Source organism: Pecten maximus, chromosome 14, assembly GCF_902652985.1.
Source record: "Pecten maximus chromosome 14, xPecMax1.1, whole genome shotgun sequence".
NCBI classification, from domain to species: Eukaryota; Metazoa; Mollusca; class Bivalvia; order Pectinida; family Pectinidae; genus Pecten; species Pecten maximus.
Window position 1 is genome coordinate 4,969,094 of NC_047028.1, and position 22,506 is coordinate 4,991,599.

Below are 22,506 nucleotides of genomic sequence, written 5' to 3' on the forward strand. Positions count from 1 at the left end.
AAATTGGACTAAAATTGTCTATACTGTTAGAATTGCTTCTATGTCACAATCCTCTTAATGTGTCTGATCCTTCGTCAGTCATTAGTGATTCGATATAAATACAGTTTTCCAGAACCAGTCTGTTGGTTAGACCTTGTTCATTTGTAGATAATATCAACCCATATGATATGTCTAGAAACCCTTAAGAAATTTTTATTATTTGTAATGATGAAATAGTATTAAGTTAAGTTTAATTCTGAAATCTGTTTAAAATCAAAGTATATCACTGGCTAATTACTCCATGCTACTAACAACCTTTAACTTGCAGAACCTAGGCAGGTATTGTAAAGGATAGCTCAAACAAAATGTTAAGCTGTCTAGAGCTTTAAATGTAGATTAAATTTCTTGATCTGTTTAGGACTTGGGCCAGTGCATAAAACGGTAAATTAGAGGTAATTGTTCTGCAATTGTGTAATAACCTTCCTGTATTTATTCATACCTGTACAAATTCTATACTATCCTACGAATATATACATCCATTTCGCTATTTGTAAAAGAGGACCACAGTATTTCCATTTATGCCTAGTACATGTACTTTTTTAAATTGATGAAAATATTGGTAATGTACATGTAATTGAAATGAGAATCTTTATGTTAAATTTCTTTTCATTAATACCTCACTATAGCTTTCAACAATTATGAATGACTTACAGTTTGATCCTGATCAATTACTCAGATTTAATGTAATTGTTATCAAATCAACCGGTGAATATCATTCCCAATCAATATTTATGATTTACCAGATGGTACAAAATACAGTATATAATCTTTAAGTCAATGTTATTGAATGTTGATAAACATTGTCAGACTAATTACGCATAAATTTTGTCAGACTAATTACTCATAAAGTTTGTCACCAATAACAGTACATATTATAGGACCATAATTAACAACATTTGCTAAATTGTCATTAATCTACAAAAAATTTGCTGATTATGAGGCAAGTTAAAATCTCCATATTTGGTTCTTAAACCTTATTTATTTCAAAACAACTTTTGAATATAACAAACTTGGAGGTGGATTTGTGGTGAAAATCCTATATATTGTGTGGTCAGTGATATAGGCCATCAAAAGTCTTGGTGACACATCTATATATTGTGTGGTCAGTGATACAGGCCCATTGAGCCATTTGTTAATTGTTTTTTTTTATCAGTTATATGCTGATAACTCGAACTGTCTCAGTCTGCTGACAGATACCTTTATATACCAAACTTAAGTTGTCAGGAATAGCTATGATACGTCTGACAGAATTAATATATTGTCTGTTATTCCTTGGATTTATCAGTTACATTTTCTTTTGTTTATGCTATTGTGTACCATATAATGTATATATAAAAGGTTGTCATGGTAATGCATGTTTCAGTACCAATGCATACAGAGATATTTGATTGTCCAGTTGTATATAATATAAGCCCTCCATTGACCCCACTTACCATTTTAAAATCATTTTGAAACAGACCACTTTGGAAATATGTTTGTGTAAGATTATTCGGAATTACCTCTGCAATATAATATAAGATGTTATCAAAAGACATGTGTATCATTGATCTGTAAAAATCTGTATATTGACTTTGCTTTTGAAAAAAAAAATGTTGAGTTATAGAATGTTGAGTTATATAGCACTGTCATCTCAGAGCTATTGTAAAGATAAATCTATTTATTTTGTTGATCTATATTTCAGGAATTTTCGGTGTACATGGTTCCCTGAAATATCTGTATAAACTTAGATAGGGAATATGACATGTTATCATTGATTAACAATTTAATAGTTTACAGAACATAAAAACAACAAAAAATTTACAAGGTCTTACCTATAATATTAGGACACAGTTGTTTCTATATATAAGCTTGAACTTGAATGCACTGATTTGGTCATTTGTTAATTGATCTTTTTTTGAGTTGCAGTATTTTAATGGTTTTTGAATCTCTGTATTCTATAGTGATGTTAATTGATATTTTGAATAAAAATATACAGCAGTTTTTGTCATCCCAAGGTGAAAAAAAAATCCAAAAAACCAAGTGATCTATTGATATGAATAAATTAAGGACTCCTGATAAGATGAAAGGAGGAACTTCAAAGCATATGTTTGGAAATAGGATATTTTTTAAAGATTATACTGAACATTTAAAATTACTGTACTCAAGGCTGACAACACATTCGGTGAAGCTAAAGGTGCACTTTAATATTTTACACTCAAGTACAAAACTTGAATTAGTTGCATATATTTAGAAGTTTAAGTCAGTTTAATGATAGTTTTTTAATTCAAACACTTAAAACCTAAGTCTGATGCAGTAAAATGTATGTTAAACTATAGCTTAGAGTTGACCAGCATCAACAACAGTCTCTGAATCAAAGTAAAAGTTACAGTCACAATTATCCCCTTCGCTATGTAGAGTTATGTCCCTTAGTTTTGCGAGACTACCAGATAAGAGACTTAACTGGAGACTGGCTTGCTTTGTTTGTTTTTGATATTTGGTACACACAGACTTATTTAACAAAAATACACCTACAACAGTCCAAATTCTGGCAATCATTATTGCTTTAATAAAATGTGTATAGTTAATCACTGGGGCATATTGACCGGTCTTTAAATCTTGTGTTGATCATTGTCAGGTCCGTAGTCAATAGGGGAGTTTGTACTTCAGCAAATCTATTGTTTTATAACTTCAAATGTCATAGACAAATATACGTATGCATTAAAGATATACACAGTGTAATTTACATAACATACCCCGAGTACACATGAGTTCGATGGTGGTCAGGACATAGCAGTATGTATGAAGATGGATATGGCACCACCCTTCAACATCATTATGAAAAACATACAATTTTGTGATATGATAAAAAATATAGTGACAAATAGAATCTTAATTAAACTTGTGTCATCCACCATTGACAAAAACATACAAAATATCTTTCATTCAGCTCATTGTATTTATAACATAAGGCTTATTCCTGAATGGTACATATTATAATTCAGCTACATAGTTTTAACATTACTTCACAGAAATTTTACAGGCCACAAATAGCCTTGTTTTTGATAATATACATAATGTGCACATTTCTGTAGGCACTCTAATATTATAAAGACTGCAATTTGTATCCTTAGTAATTACTATTGGGACACGGCAGATAAATCAATATACCTAATTATACTGACAGAAAATAGTAACAGTCTGACAAACCTTTTACATAATAATGTAATCAATACCAATTAACATCACTTGTATAAGAGTTTTTAAGCGGAAAACTCCTAGACTTATCCCGGACAAACTGATCAATCAAACCTGTCTATAATGGTCACTCAAGGGACAGTTACCCCGGACAAACTGATCAATCAAACCTGTCTATAATGGTCACACAAGGGACAGCGAGAGAAAAATGGCCTTTATAGGCAGGTGACAGTTTCATTAACAATGAATTATGATACATTAGAATATTACAACAGATGTCCTTAATATCCTTAATAGGCAGGTTGTGAGGTCATCTGATCACCCTTAATAGGCAGGTTGTGAGGTCATCTGATCACCCTTAATAGGCAGGTTGTGAGGTCATCTGATCACCCTTAATAGGCAGGTTGTGAGGTCATCTGATCACCCTTAATAGGCAGGTTGTGAGGTCATCGGATCACCCTTAATAGGCAGGTTGTGAGGTCATCTGATCACCCTTAATAGGCAGGTTGTGAGGTCATCTGATCACCCTTAATAGGCAGGTTGTGAGGTCATCTGATCACCCTTAATAGGCAGGTTGTGAGGTCATCGGATCACCCTTAATAGGCAGGTTGTGAGGTCATCTGATCACCCTTAATAGGCAGGTTGTGAGGTCATCTGATCACCCTTAATAGGCAGGTTGTGGGGTCATCGGATCACCCTTAATAGGCAGGCTGTGAGGTCATCTGATCACCCTTAATAGGCAGGTTGTGAGGTCATCGGATCACCCTTAATAGGCAGGTTGTGAGGTCATCTGATCACCCTTAATAGGCAGGTTATGAGGTCATCTGATCACCCTTAATAGGCAGGTTGTGAGGTCATCTGATCACCCTTAATAGGCAGGTTGTGAGGTCATCGGATCACCCTTAATAGGCAGGTTGTGAGGTCATCTGATCACCCTTAATAGGCAGGTTATGAGGTCATCTGATCACCCTTAATAGGCAGGTTGTGAGGTCATCTGATCACCCTTAATAGGCAGGTTGTGAGGTCATCTGATCACCCTTAATAGGCAGGTTGTGAGGTCATCTGATAACCCTTAATAGGCAGGTTGTGAGGTCATCGGATCACCCTTAATAGGCAGGTTGTGATGTCATCGTATCACCCTTAATAGGCAGGTTGTGAGGTCATCTGATCACCCTTAATAGGCAGGTTGTGAGGTCATCGGATCACCCTTAACTCTTTCAGTACCGTTGTCGACTATAGTCGACATAATTTCAAACTCCCTCTTCCCCGCTGTCGACTATAGTCGACAGGCTCAGTTGACGTTATTAAAGTGTTGATTTGTTGAAACTATCACCCGAAATATACAATCATCCGATGCAATGACAAATATAAGGTGGTCAATATTTTTGAAACAAACATTTTTGATGACATATTCCTTTTTTATTTCGTTTGGGTTACGTGTTTTTCTGTTAGAGCAATAGGTGATATTTTCTCTGTGTTGTAAATGTAAACAATATGGCGGCTTGCTACATTTGCATTTTAGATATCACTGTCAAGTACGTTTCAGAGTGTTCAATCTGACATCTAGATCTTATTTAGTTTAATATTTCTTAATTATGTACAACGATCACACTAACCTTTGTGTTTCTATATGAAGAAAACAACACACCAAAAACGCAAATGTAGTCTGCCATTTTGTTTAAACTTCTGGGGGCGAGGCTAATAACTACTTCCGGTACGGAATCCGGAAAGGACGCAAAGTACGGAAAGAGTTAATAGGCAGGTTGTGAGGTCATCTGATCACCCTTAATAGGCAGGTTGTGAGGTCATCTGATCACCATTATTAGGCAGGTTGTGAGGTCATCTGATCACCCTTAATAGGCAGGTTGTGAGGTCATCGGATCACCCTTAATAGGCAGGTTGTGAGGTCATCTGATCACCCTTAATAGGCAGGTTGTGAGGTCATCTGATCATCCTTAATAGGCAGGTTGTGAGGTGATCTGATCACCCTTAATGGGCAGGTTGTGAGGTCATCAGATCACCCTTAATAGGCAGGTTGTGAGGTCATCTGATCACCCTTAATAGGCAGGTTGTGAGGTCATCTGATCGGGTTAGGGTGATCTATAGCCATCGTGCTCCATCTGTCCTTGTGTGTCATCTACTTTACACCAATCGCTGTCAGACAGCCATGTGCAAACTTAACACATTTCAAACCTGTTTCACCTGATTGAGTGAGATTTATTTGAAAAATTCAATAAATGATCCTGAGATGATGCTGACCAATTAATGTTCTTATCCAAAATCCAAAATGACCACCATGGTGGCCATCTTGAAAAACACACTTCACAAGTTTGACTGGTGCCACTGAGCTGCTATGATGTTTCATAGTCAGATGACTATATTGAGGCCCCATGGGCCTCTTAAAAAACCCCAGATGTTATAGGCTTCCAGGGTTAAGCTTTGACTGTTTTTTTTTCCGTATTGCTATATACATGTACACATATTTTGATAGTTTTGTTAACTTTACAAATTGTGTTACATATATTTATAGTTTTGGTAACTTTACAATTTGTCCTGTTTTTGTTTTGTGTTTTGTTTTCTGTCATGGGCCTTGATTATTATTCAGTAACCTTGTTCTCTTGAACTTGAACTTCTTTTGCTAAATTCACCTTTCTTCATGAAGGGATTAAATCTTATCATTAGGTCTTGCCTGCAACGGATGGGGATGTCTAAATTGTAAAATATCAGAAAGTAAGATTTTAATCCATGAAATTACAAGGTTAAAATATTTATGTGGAACAGGTGTATAAATATGGTAGAATTAACCTCTTCAAGTGCCTATATATCTGATATGTGTTATATATGTAGCAGTGTCTTATTAATGCTTACATATTACACACTTATATGTATCCGGAAATGTTTTGGTCACTCTGAATCCAATGACGGGTCGTAAAATATCCTATATTTTTTGCCTCATTATAAAATCATTAGTCGATGTCTGTCGCCAAATTGTCCGGTTATTCTGGAGGCTATTGGGCTGATGCCAGATTCTTTGTTATTGAAGGTAGTACCATAAGGTTTTTATAAAGCAAAATACTTTGAGTAATTCCTGACTAAACTAGTATTCTAAGCCATGTATTATTCTAATTCAGGAAGGAATGTTATAATCATAAGGATAGAAAATGAGAGTGGAAAAGCTATGTGACCTAGAAAAATTTCAACAAATTGTCAGTGTCACACTTGAGACTTAACATATTTTATCTGTGGATGTCACTACCCAGGCCTCTTACACAGCAGTATCTGCTAATTGGAGACTGCCCATATTAGGAAGTTGAAATGTGTTACTTCTCAAAGATATCAGAGATAGATGACCTTATATAAGTAGTATCCTAAACTGTAACATGGTAGTGTTGAACATCACTATTCTTTGATGAGTATACTGTGTAACAACTGAATTGATGTCCCCCCCCCCCCCCCCCCCCCCCCCCCCCCTTCATCCCAAGTATTGTATACTGTATTACCTAAATTGATTATTTACCTCATTAACTTAACACAAATTTATCCTTGTGATTCCTATACCAACTACAAAAACCACAAATGTTTACAACAATCTTTCTCTGGTGTATCTGTCTAGTTTGAAGGTTCTAGCCGAGATTTACAAATCTGTAATGAGGTTGTTTAAATCAAATCTTGTTGTATTGATAAAAATTAACTAATTCCAATTTCTGTTTTTTTTGTTAAGTGAATATATGTATGTCTGTATGATTAAAATCTGAGCCAGACACATCATGATCTGACCAAAAATTACAACGGGAGTTTGAATATCAGAAAACTATGACATATTTCATCCTTATGTATGCTTTTGTAATGTAATGGAGGTATTAAATTTCTAAATATTTTAAATTTGGAAGTTTTTAAAATCATTTAATATATTTCAACTTGCAATTCACCATATCATTTCACATTATGTTTTCATTTAAGATCGAGATTATGCAGTATTTTAATTTCAGTAAAATATTTTGTGTAGAGTTTAAGATCTGGAGCCATTTTGATTAGATGCTGAGTTGCTGTTTCATGATTTCTAAGCCATATGATAGTATACATGTAACGTAGACAATTAACAAACCTGTACATAACAATTTAAAATGATTTTCACTCACAATATCAGAAGCACATAATTTAATTTTAAATGTATTCCAGGATTGTAACGAGAGATTTGAAGTGTATCTAAAGAGTAATTGATGCAATTTCAAATTTAGTTTGCTTTGTCTTCAATTACATATGTCTAAATGTAGAGCACCTGTTTCAATCTTTTGCCAACAGAACGTCAATACTCAAGTCACCTAAACTAACATCTGTTTACCGTACTTGTTATAATTAACAGTTTAGAGAACGTCAGTACTCAAGTCACCTAAACTAACATCTGTCTACCGTACTTGTTATAATTAACAGTTTAGAGAACGTCAATACTCAAGTCACCTAAACTAACATCTGTCTACCGTACTTGTTATAATTAACAGTTTAGAGAATGTCAATACTCAAGTCACCTAAACTAACATCTGTCTACCGTACTTGTTATAATTAACAGTTTAGAGAACGTCAATACTCAACTCACCTAAACTAACATTTGTCTACCGTACTTGTTATAATTACACTGTTGCATAAAAACAGAATAAAAGCAAGTGCTTTTGGTTTATGCTGATGTGTTCTATGTATGTAAGCTACTTGTATTTTATGAAAATTGAATAGCAAAGTTGATAGTAAATTCCTGATGCCTATTTAAGATGTACTTATATCTTATGTACCCTTGGTAAATACTTTCAGCAATATACAGCTCTGCTAGAGAGATCTCTTTAGCTCGATCGGTTGAGCGTAAAACTAGTAAGTCAGAAGTCCTGGGTTCGATCCCTAGCGGAGGCAGTGATTTTAAATCTAATTAATCATGTGCCTGGTATATGGCACCCATGTAGGGACTTGGGGAAAATACATAGTGTTACTTGTGAGAGCATCACTGTAAACCTGGAAACTTGAGGATGACTTCTGTCCTGGAGAGGGAGTATGTAACCTGGTAAATACTAGCTGCAATTTACCGCTCGGCTCGATAAATCACTGCCTCCGCTAGGGATCGAACCCAGGACTTCTGACTTACTAGTCTTACGCTCAACCGATCCAGCTAAAGAGAAGATCTCTAGCAGAGCGGTATATTGCTGAAAGTATTTACCAAGGGTACATAGGATATAAGTACAGACTAGTAAGCCAGAGGTCCTGTAGATTCGATCCCCAGCAGAGGCAGTGATTTTTAAATTTAATTAACCATGTACTCTGTTACACTTATGAATAACTATTGAATAGGAAAGTAGGTAATAGCTCAAGAAGGTTGGTTTTCAAGCATTAAATATCCATTGTAACATTGTGAATCGTTCAAATTTTCTATGTGCTTCCTATATAAGCTAGCTGTTGTTTTGTTTCCATTGCCTAATTTTTGACAATGTCTTAATTAATTCAGTCAAGAATAACCTGTTTTAATTAATTCAGTTAAGAATAACCTGTTTTGTACCTTAAATGTAGGAAACAAATCAAGTTCCTCACGGTATTCATTACCATTTATTTGACATCAGATTTAATGGGTGATAATGATGGGGCGAAGTGTCATAAACTGCATACACTATGTCACAATTATGATAATTCAGTGTGTTAGCACTATAAAATTGGCCCTAGGTTAGCTCCCTTGTCTGTATACACCATCTACGACATTGTTCTATTTGTGAGGACATCAAAACCCAAACAAACAAAAAGTACAGAGCTGGAATTTCCCAGTAACCCAGTCCAAGTATACTCCATTAATTATTTGTTATTCGGCAAAAGTTTTGCCTATCATGTTATACAATGAAGGTACTTGTATATATATCACATACCTTCTGCGATTTAAGTGAAGCAAATATTTATATGGAATAAAGGGGCTGGATGATCGAGCTGCTTTTGTTTAGTTTTTAGGAGAAATATCCATATTATGAGAAACAGGTGTAGTTTTGGTCTTGGGAGATCATTGTTAAGTTTTAAGCTAATTCATCAGTTTTATTTCAGGAAGTTAACATACAGGGTAATGAGTTCCTTGTCTCAGTTTTAACAGTGTTATTTTAGCTGTAGGCTCAGTGTACAGTCAAGTCTTTGGTATTCAGGTGACCTATTTCCAATAGAGGAAATAACACAGTCAGAAACACAGATTTTCTTCTGACTTTGGGAGGATGACTATATCCATTGCTGTCAGTTTATTCTGACTTAGGATGATGACGTTAGGTAAGATTATGTGTAATGACACCATCTTAAGATTTGTTTCAGTGTTTCAAGGTCAAGATCACCATCACTTTATAGAATCATTAGAGTGATGTCACCCACCCAACATAGTTGATGATTTGATTTTAATCAAGTTAGTATGAAAATTCACCTCTGGTAAGTTTGTATTTTAGGATTGTGAGGTCAAGGTCATCACTAGATATAGAAAACCATCAACTCTATATAAGCTAATGATTTTAAAGTAAATAAGATGGATAAATGACACAATGGTTACTCACTTAAGCATTGATTTCACCAATGTAATGTCAGGGGTTTGATAAATTTCCCCAATCAGCCATTAAGAGGTATGAGTGTCACCTTTCTGAGTACATGGATTTTCTTCCACAGTACTAACCCCTGCTGGCTCGAATTCAGACCAACAGTGATTTAATAGTCATTAAATAAATAAAAGTCTATTATTATAGTTTGTCTGTTGATGTTTTCTTGATCAAATGACAGTCATGTCCTTATTTTCTTTACTGGCCATGATTGGTACTTTCTAGAGGAATCTACAACAACAATGCTACATATATAGAGTCACTGCATATAGAGAGTCATCACTACATATAGAGAGTCCCTACACTGTACATATAGAGAGTGATCACTACATATAGAGAGTCACTATGTCTAGAGAGTCACTACATATAGAGAGTCATCACTACATATAGAGAGTCACTACATATAGAGAGTCACTACATATAGAGAGTCATCACTACATATAGAGAGTCATCACTATATATAGAGAGTCACTATGTCTAGAGTCACTACATATAGAGAGTCACTACATATAGAGAGTCACGACATATAGAGAGTCATCACTACATCTAGAGAGTCACTACATATAGAGAGTCATCACTACATATAGAGAGTCATCACTACATATAGAGAGTCACTACATATAGAGAGTCACTACATATTCAGTCACTACATATAGAGAGTCCCTACATATAGAGAGTCACTACAAATACAGAGTCACTACATATAGAGTCACTACATATAGAGAGTGATCATGCCTACATATAGAGAGTCACTACTTATAGAGTCACTACATATAGAGAGTCACTAGCTATAGAGAGTCGCTTCATATAGAGAGTCACTCCATATAGAGAGTCACTACATATACAGAGTCACTACATATAGAGAGTCATCACTACATATAGAGAGTCACTACATATAGAGAGTCATCACTACATATATAGTCACTACATATAGAGAGTCATCACTACATATAGAGAGTCACTCCATATAGAGTCACTACATATAGAGAGTCACTAGCTATAGAGAGTCGCTTCATATAGAGAGTCACTACATATAGAGAGTCACTCCATATAGAGAGTCCCTACATATAGAGAGTCATCACTACATATAGAGAGTCACTACATATATAGTCACTACATATAGAGAGTCACTACATATAGAGAGTCACTACATATTCAGAGTCACTACATATAGAGTCACTACATATATAGAGTGATCACTACATATAGGGAGTCACTACATATAGAGAGTCACTACATATAGAGTCACTACATATATAGAGTCATTACATATAGAGTCACCACATATAGAGAGTCACTACATATAGAGAGTCACTACATAGAGTCACTACATATAGAGAGTCATCACTACATATAGAGAGTCACTACATATAGAGAGTCACTACATATAGAGAGTCATCACTACATATAGAGAGCCATCACTACATATATAGAGTCATTACATATAGAGTCACCACATATAGAGAGTCACTACATATAGAGAGTCACTACATAGAGTCACTACATATAGAGAGTCATCACTACATATAGAGAGTCACTACATATAGAGAGTCATCACTACATATAGAGAGTCACTACATATAGAGAGTCATCACTACATATAGAGAGTCACTACATATAGAGAGTCATCACTACATATAGAGAGTCACTACATATAGAGAGTCATCACTACATATAGAGAGTCACTACATATAGAGAGTCATCACTACATATAGAGAGTCACTACATATAGAGAGTCACTACATATAGAGAGTCACTACATATAGAGAGTCACTACATATAGAGTCACTACATATAGAGAGTCACTACATATAGAGAGTCACTACATATAGAGAGTCATCACTACATATAGAGAGTCACTACATATAGAGAGTCATCACTACATATAGAGAGTCACTACATATAGAGAGTCACTACATATAGAGAGTCATCACTACATATAGAGAGTCACTACATATAGAGAGTCATCACTACATATAGAGAGTCACTACATATAGAGAGTCACTACATATAGAGAGTCACTACATATAGAGAGTCACTACATATAGAGAGTGATCACTACATATAGAGAGTCACTACATATAGAGTCACTACATATAGAGAGTGATCATGCCTACATATAGAGAGTCACTAGCTATAGAGAGTCACTACATATAGAGTCACTACATATAGAGAGTCATCACTACATATATAGAGTCACTACATATAGAGAGTCACTACATATAGAGTCACTACATATAGAGAGTCACTACATATAGAGAGTCACTACATATAGAGAGTCACTTCATATAGAGAGTCACTACATATAGAGAGTCACTAGCTATAGAGAGTCACTACATATAGAGTCACTACATATAGAGAGTCACTACATATAGAGAGTCTACAGAGTCACTATATGAGCTTGATGTGTATAAAACAATAGACCTGTACTGTAGTTAGATCATGGTGTGCTATAGCAGATTTATTAGATATCATACGGTACTTGACTCCAACAATAGACAAGTATTCAAAGTATGGTTAGCTCTAACAGTTACAGGATACATTTAAGAAGGATGAAATTTAAATATAGAAATGTATGTATAAGGCCTCATAATGATAATCTTATAAAGCTTTTGATTTAAAAGAACATTAATTTAAAACCTTTTACAAATTTTGGTTATTTTCAAAAAATTATTTTGAAAATGTATATTTGCCAAGCCTGTTAAGCTGATCATGCCCTGAACAGCTGGGCCCTAGTGTATTTCTGTTCTGTCTTATTAATCTGGTACTCAGTATGGTGAACATGTGTTCCATGTTCTTCTGGAACATAAACCTTGTCCACCCTTCAACCAGTAATCTTGGCACCCTAATCAATTGAAGGATGATACTACTGTAATAAGAAAGGGATGGTCAGGTTACAATGGGAGATAGAAAAAAAGAAAGTTTGTCTTACATATAGTTGGTAAGGGGTAATAATGGGGGACAGGTTATATTTGGACAATGGAAAGGCTATGAATCACAATGTTGATGTTGGCGTATGAGTTTATGACTGTTGCCTTCTCATTCTGTGTATTCTGGGACTGTTCCGAATATATACTTTATAAATAGATCCCGAGGAACCAACATTACTACAAAGAACACTGTCATACCTCTTGGCATCGTGCAATGTGTCAAAGTCTTGTTTTTTGTCGAAGTGCCACTAGAGATATCTCTTAATAACTTGATACATACATTGTCTATGTTGTACCGACTGCCAGGCATGCTTGGTGGTAATTACATAAACACAAGTACATTCTATATAAATATAGATGTCAATGTCTTGAGGACACCCAAGGCTTTTATTAAATAACCACTACACAATTAACAGAGACAATTTTGATTTATTTATAAACTTGAGAAAAGAGCTGTCCTAAATACGTTTTTTTATTTAGAATTAAAGAGTGTTTGATTATCGTAGCCTTGGCCAGTGCCTTAAAGAATTTAAATTCTGTAGGTAAGATTAATCTTCATTTTAAAGCCCTGATATATATTTTAGAAAACTTGGATTTTCTATAATGGAGAAATGATTATAACTCCCAGCATTCATTCTTGATTAGATCTTTTCACTTTTCATGTCCTTTCTATCCTTCTTTATCTCTGTCCTATCCACCCCTCTATAAGTCAGTCCTATCTACATTTCTGTCCTATCTACATTTCTGTCCTATCTACATTACTGTCCTATCTACATTTCTGTCCTATCTACATCTCTGTCCTATCTACATTTCTGTCCTATCTACATTCCTGTCCTATCTACATTTCTGTCCTATCTTCATCTCTGTCCTATCTACATCTCTGTCCTGTCTACATCTCTGTCCTATCTACCTCTCTGTCCTATCTACATCTCTGTCCTGTCTACATCTCTGTCCTATCTACATCTCTGTCCTGTCTACATTCCTGTCCTATCTACCTCTCTGTCCTATCTACATCTCTGTCCTATCTACATACATGTATCTGTCTTATCTACATCTCTGTCCTATCTACCACTCTGTCCTATCTATGTTTGTCCTATCTACATTCTGTCCTATCTACTCTGTCCTGTCTACATGTCTGTCCTATCTACATCTCTATCCTATCTACAACTCTGTCCTATCTACATCTCTGTCCTGTCTACATCTCTGTCCTATCTACCTCTCTGTCCTATCTTCATCTCTGTCCTGTCTACATCTCTGTCCTATCTACATCTCTGTCCTATCTACCTGTCTGTCCTGTCTACATCTCTGTCATATCTACATTTCTGTCCTATCTACATCTCTGTCCCATTTACATTTCTGTCCTGTCTACATCTCTGTCCTGTCTACATCTCTGTCCTATCTACATTTCTGTCCTATCTACATCTCTGTCCTATCTACATCTCTGTCCTATCTACATCTCTGTCCTATCTACATCTCTGTCCTATCTACATCTCTGTCCTATCTACATCTCTGTCCTGTCTACATCTCTGTCCTATCTACATCTCTGTCCTGTCTACATCTCTGTCCTATCTACATCTCTGTCCTATCTACATCTCTGTCCTGTCTACATCTCTGTCCTGTCTACATCTCTGTCCTATCTACATCTCTGTCCTATCTACATTTCTGTCCTATCTACATCTCTGTCCTATCTACATCTCTGTCCTATCTACATCTCTGTCCTATCTACATCTCTGTCCTGTCTACATCTCTGTCCTGTCTACATCTCTGTCCTATCTACATCCCTGTCCTATCTACATCTCTGTCCTATCTACATCTCTGTCCTGTCTACATCTCTGTCCTATCTACATCTCTGTCCTATCTACATCTCTGTCCTATCTACATCTCTGTCCTATCTACATCTCTGTCCTGTCTACATCTCTGTCCTATCTACATCTCTGTCCTATCTACATTTCTGTCCTGTCTACATTTCTGTCCTGACTACATCTCTGTCCTATCTACATCTCTGTCCTGTCTACATTTCTGTCCTGTCTACATCTCTGTCCTATCTACATTCATGTCCTATCTACATCTCTGTCCTATCTACATCTCTGTCTTATCTACATTCCTGTCCTATCTACATATCTGTCTTATCTACATCTCTGTCCTGTCTACATCTCTGTCCTATCTACATTTCTGTCCTGTCTACATCTGTCCTATCTACATCTCTGTCCTATCTACCTCTCTGTCCTGTCTACATCTCTGTCATATCTACATCTCTGTCCTGTCATACATCTCTGTCCTATCTACCTCTCTGTCCTATCTACATTTCTGTCCTATCTACATCACTGTCCTATCTACATTACTGTCCTATCTACAACTCTGTCCTATCTACATCTCTGTCCTATCTACATTTCTGTCCTATCTACATCACTGTCCTATCTACATTACTGTCCTATCTACATCTCTGTCCTATCTACATCTCTGTCCTATCTACATTTCTGTCCTATCTACATCTCTGTCCTATCTACATCTCTGTCCTATCTACATCTCTATCCTATCTACATCTCTGTCCTGTCTACATCTCTATCCTATCTACATCTCTGTCCTATCTACATCTCTGTCCTATCTACATTTCTGTCCTATCTACATCTCTGTCCTATCTACATCTCTGTCCTATCTACATCTCTGTCCTATCTACATCTCTGTCCTATCTACATTTCTGTCCTATCTACATCTCTGTCCTATCTACCTCTGTCCTATCAAAGTCACAGTCCTTTGTAACTTTGTTTTTTTCTAATTTAGAATAAACTTATACCAAATGTCATTAACTATGCATCTAACAACAGTAATTGGACTAATTATAACAATCACAATGACTTAAGCACAGATAAATGTACATTTCAAATTCATGTGTGTGCTATATTCCAAATTCTGTGTGAATCTGTATATCTAAATAGAGCTATATATGTCAGTGTATTGTCCTGGACTTGACAATGTCCATATCATATTACCTGCCTTTGTACTGTCCTAAGGAGTTTGTATTGCTGCCACTAATTATGTGTATCTAATGGTATACTGTAAGACCTTATCTAGGGGCCTTCATTAGGCACAGCAAACCATATACAGCTGTGGGATATCTTCTCATTTTTTTTTCCATTTTTGCATTTTAAAGTCAGTCTATTTATCAAAGTATTAAAAGTTTTTTTTATTTACTTCCGATATTTTAGTTCTTTGTGAAAAGTGATTACATGTATTAAGAATATAGAAATAAGAATAATTATCCCAACATAATAAGTAGTTCTAGGTCAGTAGACTTTGTCACTATTCAATGTCTTTTACTAATTAGCAGCTTTGTCGTTTAAGATTTACGATCCAGTAATGGATATTTATAGGAACTATTGTTACCTCTGTGTAACAAATATAATGAGGAAACACCCCAGGGGTCTAGTTCAGTTACCATCAAACCTCATACCATTCCTCTTATATCTCAGTTGGGCAATGCTTCCAGCTTTTGTGAATGTATGTGACGAGTTGACTTCCTAGGTAATTATATAAGGTATTTGAGATATCAGAAGACAACTTGTCCCAGAGATGATGTGCTTTTGTAAGAGTGCGACAGCCATCAATTAATGTAGTCTACATTTGGTCAAGCTCGTATTAGGACATATTATACGCACTTGTACTTGTGTGATATCGTAGACTCAACGTTGTCGACTTATTACATTCACATATATATTATCTTTGATCATCTTTCACAACAATATACTATATATCAACAATGCTACAGTACAACTTCAAATGGACAGTTTATAGAAATATAAACTGTTTGTCGGAAATTTATTTCATGTTTATCTACAGTAATACTAGAGTATTTCTTTTATGCTTATTTAACAAACTTAATTATAAAACACCTACATGTGTTGACACAGGACAAGGTATGGGTGCCCATCCTCCCCGGAAAAGATATATCAAACAAAGTGTATTTATTGAAATTTTTCGTGTGAACTATCGGAAATTTATGGCACATTTAAGTTGTATTCCATATTTAGAACTCATTGCATTAAATATTATAAGATGTAAATAAAGTAACACAGAATAACAAGCCTGATGTTAAGCTATCTTAATCTTTCAGCTTAAAACTACATGAACTATTTTTTAAAGTGCTCTCTTGTATAGCAGTACATCTAATTAGCTAGCCCAGTCAATGGAGATGTGTCTGATAGAGATAATTTGTTTGGTATCCAGATGATGAACAAGCGAAGGTCAGACAGAAACCTTATCAGTACTCACACAGCCACAGAAGGTTACACCCTTACAGCTACACAATCTGTCTTCGCCAAAACCTTTATCTAGCCCCATATTCCCATCAACATAGACCCTGTTTTATCAGTGGCCAACTCGTGGGTATACTGCACCCTCATGTGTAGGGGTCAGTCTCTGTACCTCACCTAGCTAGTCAGACACCTACAGCTGCCTGACTGACAGTGTGTCATCATTTCATCTAGTGATGGCAGCAACGTCTTGTACTTCTCTACAGAGTTATGTCCCTTGGTTTACCATGCACCTTTGAGTCTGACAATACCTATTTACATTGTTTGGTTTCGAAACAAAAGTTTCTCCTTTGGGAGATGTTTTATAGTTGACAGTAGTGAAACATTCCCTAAATCGTTGTTATTGTTCAACGAAAATTAAGGAAAGTTAAACATTTGGGATGGTGAAGTCAACATTTCAGGCCTCACTTTATACATAGAGTTGTGGCCCTTTGTTGATTTTTGGTTACCTCGAGTTAGACCAGAGGCATGAGACTTAAGGATTTGATCCTTTCCTACCTTGTATACATCATCTAACTTTCTTTCTCAGAAGTCATCATATCTGTAATCAGCTCATCAGTGTTCCAGTTTATATGAACCTTTTATGTTTTTATCACCTTGCCATTTGTACATGTTCCTCCTTGCCATTTATGTAATGTCATTTAAACTGAAACAATTAACTTGTAAAATTAATGATTAAAACATTCGTTGCAGGCACAGGAACATTTGGTCGAGTGGTACTCTGCAGACACAAAGAGAACAAAGACTATTACGCACTGAAAGTAATGAAGATCACGGAGGTTATACGTCTCAAACAGATAGAACACGTGAAAAATGAAAAGGAAATACTAGCTAGTGTCACACATCCATTTATAGTTAACATGTAAGTAATGATCTATTTATGAACATGTACGTAATAATCTATTTATAAACATGTAAGTAATGATTTATTTATAATTAAACTTGAGTGTGTTGAGGACATGCATTATGGCCTTAAAATATACATCATGCTTTTCTAATGTTTAAAACAGCTTAATTACTCTATAAATTTGGTGATTTGGAGACTCTAGGCTTTGATAAGTTTCTATAAAACATCGGAAATTGTAAAAAAAAGTCCCACTTTTTTACTACTTATGTAAGTTGTTTTTTTTGAGGATGAAATCAAAAATACATTAATGTTATGACAGTTAACATGTGATAGTACTTAAAGGTGCAATGTATATTTCTGAATTTCGACTGTAAGTCTGAGTAATTTTCACCCTGCCTTGGCCTCCCGCTAATGTTTTGGATTTGCTCATATTTACTTAATTAGTGTTGGTAATGAGATAAACATCATAATATACTACAAAGTCCTCTGATGTAATTACTGTATCTGAGAATAACAAAATGGCAATAAAGCTCCCCCATTTTACTGTCAGTTAATTTTAAACCACCTTTCTTTCGTACACAATTTACTTAACAAATTTTGCAATCAAAACAAATTTGCAAAAGTTAATTGCTGCAAATTAAGAAAGGGATTACTGTACTGAGTGTACTGCTGGCTATACCTGTACATGTATAACATGTAACTTCTACAGCAATCTCAGATCCATTAATTACAACAAACAAATAACATAGAGGTAATTAATAAAAACACCAATTTTCACAGAATTAATTTCATTAGGTCAAATTGTTTACGGAGATTCTTTAAAAACTGCTTCACAAATGTTGTTTTTTCATCAACTGTATATGTTACTTTGCTGATGTCTCAGTGCAATGCTATGAAGAAAACCGTACAAGTTTAGTCTGTTTAGCGAAAGCTTGTTGCCGCAACCTTGTTGTGATGTGGAAATCATGACCGTTAGTCGCCGTAAAAGGAAGTCAGTTTACAGTAGTTTTACTAGATTGGATATTAAATTATGTAATTGCAGTAATCACATATCTGGGAATTATCTCTCATTTCAATATATGTTATATTGTATGACATTTGTTCTAACAGTTTTGAATACCAATATTTGAAATAAGTTAAGAACAATGGTTGTTCAATTTGTTGTCAATAATGCATTGTAAAATAACTATAACACAAACTGGGAAGGATGAAACTATCAATTCTTATAGACAAATAATATGATTTATCTTCTATACAAAACTGAATTATTTATTTGGCTTCCAAATATGAAAATTAAAAACAAAAGAAAAGTAACTATATGATTAGTTGCAGTTTAATTTGATAGCAAAGTGTACCTGGTACAGGGACACCGAATGGTAGATACATTTGGTGGAGCTGGAGGCCCTTATGTATTAACGCACAAACTTGTGTGATAATGCCCTGATAATAATTATGAGTAAGCGTGAGGTTTTTGCTAAAAATATCTCCACAATGACTTGTCCATATGACTTAACGATCACGTTCATCCACACCCACCTAATCCTGCCTGGATTTACCGCTCCATTGCTATTGTTACAGCTACAATCTACCCTCCCATATATATCTACTAAAACAGGTGGGCCTCCTCCCACTTATCTACTAAAACAAACAATATCAATAAAACAAATCCAGTTAAAAATTATTAATTGATAACACTTTAATTTAAACATTGTCTCAATTAAAAACAATCAGAGGGATAACTCTTGCATCAATCACAACGTCTGTTGAAAGATGTTTTTAGCATTGATTGATCAATGAAATCTATCGAAATGAAATGTGTAATATTAATTCAGGAGTAATTAAAAAATATACCTTTGCAGCGCTGGGGCCTCGAACTAGTGACCTTTATCGCTCAAGGCAAACATACATCCTACCACTAGGCTATAGGGAAATTCCCACTAGTCTGAGCTGGTGGTCTCCACTTTTACACATGTAGCGTTTCTTATCCACGACATGGGCTATCATGACGACAGATTTCTGTACATGTAATTTTCTGTTTCTAGGACGTGGGCCTATCATGATGACAGATTTGTGTACATGTAATTTTCTGTTTGTAGGATGTGGGCCTATCATGACGACAGATTTCTGTACATGTAATTATACCCCCGCAACGAAGTTAGGGGGGGGTATACTGGAATCAGGTTGTCTGTCCGTCCGTCCATCCGTCCGTCCGTCTGTCTGTAGACACATTTTGTCCGGACAACTCCTCCTAAACCGATGGGCGGATTCCAATGAAACTTCACGCACATATTAATGATCATGTGTAGATGTGCATGCCGCTTTGTTTTACTCAAAATTATGGTTGCTATGGCAACTGGTCACTATAAACAGGATTTCCGATAAGAACCATAACTTTTAGATTGTCCAGACAACTCCTCCTAAACCGAAGGGCCGATTTCAATGAAACTTCACACAAATATAGAGGACCATGTGTAGATGTGTATGCCACTTTCTTTTTCTCAAAATTATGGTTGCTATGGCAACTGGTCACTATAAACAGGTTTTCCAATAAGAACCATAACTTTAAGCTTGTCCAGACAACTGCTCCTAAACCGAAGGGCCGATTTCAATGAAACTTCACACAAATATAGAGGACCTTGTGTAGATGTGTATGCCACTTTCTTTTTCTCAAAATTATGGTTGCTATGGCAACTGGTCACTATAAACAGGTTTTCCGATAAGAACCATAACTTTAAGCTTGTCCAGACAACTGCTCCTAAACCGAAGGGCCAATTTCAATGAAACTTCACACAAATATAGAGGATCATGTGTAGATGTGCATGCCACTTTCTTTTTCTCAAAATTATGGTTGCTATGGCAACTGGTCACTACATTACTGGGTTATCTTAGCCTCTAATTAAGAGTTCCAATTCACCATTGACTCGTGCAGATTGCGGGGATATTCAAGTCAGCCATCCTGGCGACAGTTCTAGTTTTCTATTTCTAGGACGTGGGCCTATCATGACGACAGATTTCTGTACATGTAATTTTCTGTCTCCAGGACGTGGGCCTATCATGACAACAGATTTCTGTACATGTAATTTTCTGATTTCTGGGACGTGGGCCTATCGTGACGACTGTGAGATTTCTGTACATGTAATTTTCTGTTTCCAGGATGTGGGCCTATCATGACGACAGATTTCTGTACATGTCATTTTCTGTTTCTAGGACATGGGCCTATCATGACGACAGATTTCTGTACATGTAATTTTCTGTTTCCAGGACGTGGGCCTAACATGACGACAGATTTCTGTACATGTAATTTTCTGTTTCTAGGACGTTGGCCTATCATGACGACAGATTTCTGTACATGTAATTTTCTGTTTCCAGGACGTGGGCCTATCATGATGACAGATTTCTGTACATGTAATTTTCTGTTTCCAGGACGTGGGCCTATCATGACGACAGATTTCTGTACATGTTGTTGGAGTATGTTCCAGGAGGTGAACTCTTCTCTTATCTTCGTAATCATGGCCGCTTCAACAATGACAAATCCAATTTCTATGCCTGTGAAATTGTGTCAGCCTTAGACTATTTACACTCCAAATTAATTGTTTATAGAGACTTGAAACCAGAAAATTTACTTCTTGATAAGGAAGGACATTTAAAAATCACGGATTTTGGTTTCGCAAAGAAGCTTGAAGACAGGTAAGTTGAGTGACTTAATTGGTTCTACATAACTTTTGATTTGTTAAATGATTTGTAATGTGTGAAACATGTGGTTACAGTGGTGTTGGTAATTAAAGCGACACCTACCAACCAAACCTCGGGTAATTGTGAGAACACCATTGAGGTGTGCTTGATTTGATCTTCCGTTGTCAGTTTGCTTTTTTCACCAAGCTGAAATCGTAGAGCAGTCTGTACTGTCATCAATGTTCTGATCTAGATAGCATACTTGAGGCCTTCCATATATGTTTTTCATTGTAAATTAAATTCAGTATCTGCAACATGTATTCAGTAGGACATTCCTGCTTAAGTTAATATATCTTGTCTGTAGAGTATAGTTCTATGGTGTTATAGTGATCTAACTAGGTACAGAAAAGACAAAAAAAAATGTTTGAATCATGACATGCAAATGGAAGCTGTTTCAATATTACTGACAATTAAACAGACTCATCCCATCTAAACAGGATCAACATTCATCGCAACTCATGGCAATTATACAGATATAGATCTCGTTTATATTGGCAGAGTTAAAATTTATTCAATATGATTTCAAAATTAAAAAGGTTGATATATCAGCATATTTGTGGAAACTTGAGACTCCATAAAAAAGAGAATTATATCTGTACATTCTTGTAATTGTTTAGGAATTCAGTTAGTGTACATACAATTAGAGACAGATTATATAATTAACCTGGGTTATAAGGAGTCTGGAATGTTAGTTACAGCCAACAGTATATATACTGGTGTAACATATGTTTGTAAATTTCCTCTTGTACATATATATGTATCTATAATAAGCCACAATACTGTCCAGGTGCATTAGATGAAGTACACTTGACACTGTTCAACATTCCCCAGTATACAGATGTTGGTTAACACTATATATAGTCAGCTAATGTCTTACATAGGAC

The 22,506-nt window shown here is 35.5% G+C and overlaps 1 protein-coding gene across 1 annotated transcript in view; it reads left to right on the plus strand.

The window, feature by feature from the left end:
- LOC117342015 (cAMP-dependent protein kinase catalytic subunit 3-like) overlaps window positions 1–22,506 on the plus strand; it is a 75,748-nt gene that overhangs the window by 10,657 nt on the left and 42,585 nt on the right. The window contains exons 2-3 of the mRNA XM_033903956.1: window positions 17,737–17,905; window positions 21,314–21,577. Of these exons, the coding sequence (XP_033759847.1) occupies window positions 17,737–17,905; window positions 21,314–21,577 (433 nt within the window). The remainder of the gene's footprint in view (window positions 1–17,736; window positions 17,906–21,313; window positions 21,578–22,506) is intronic.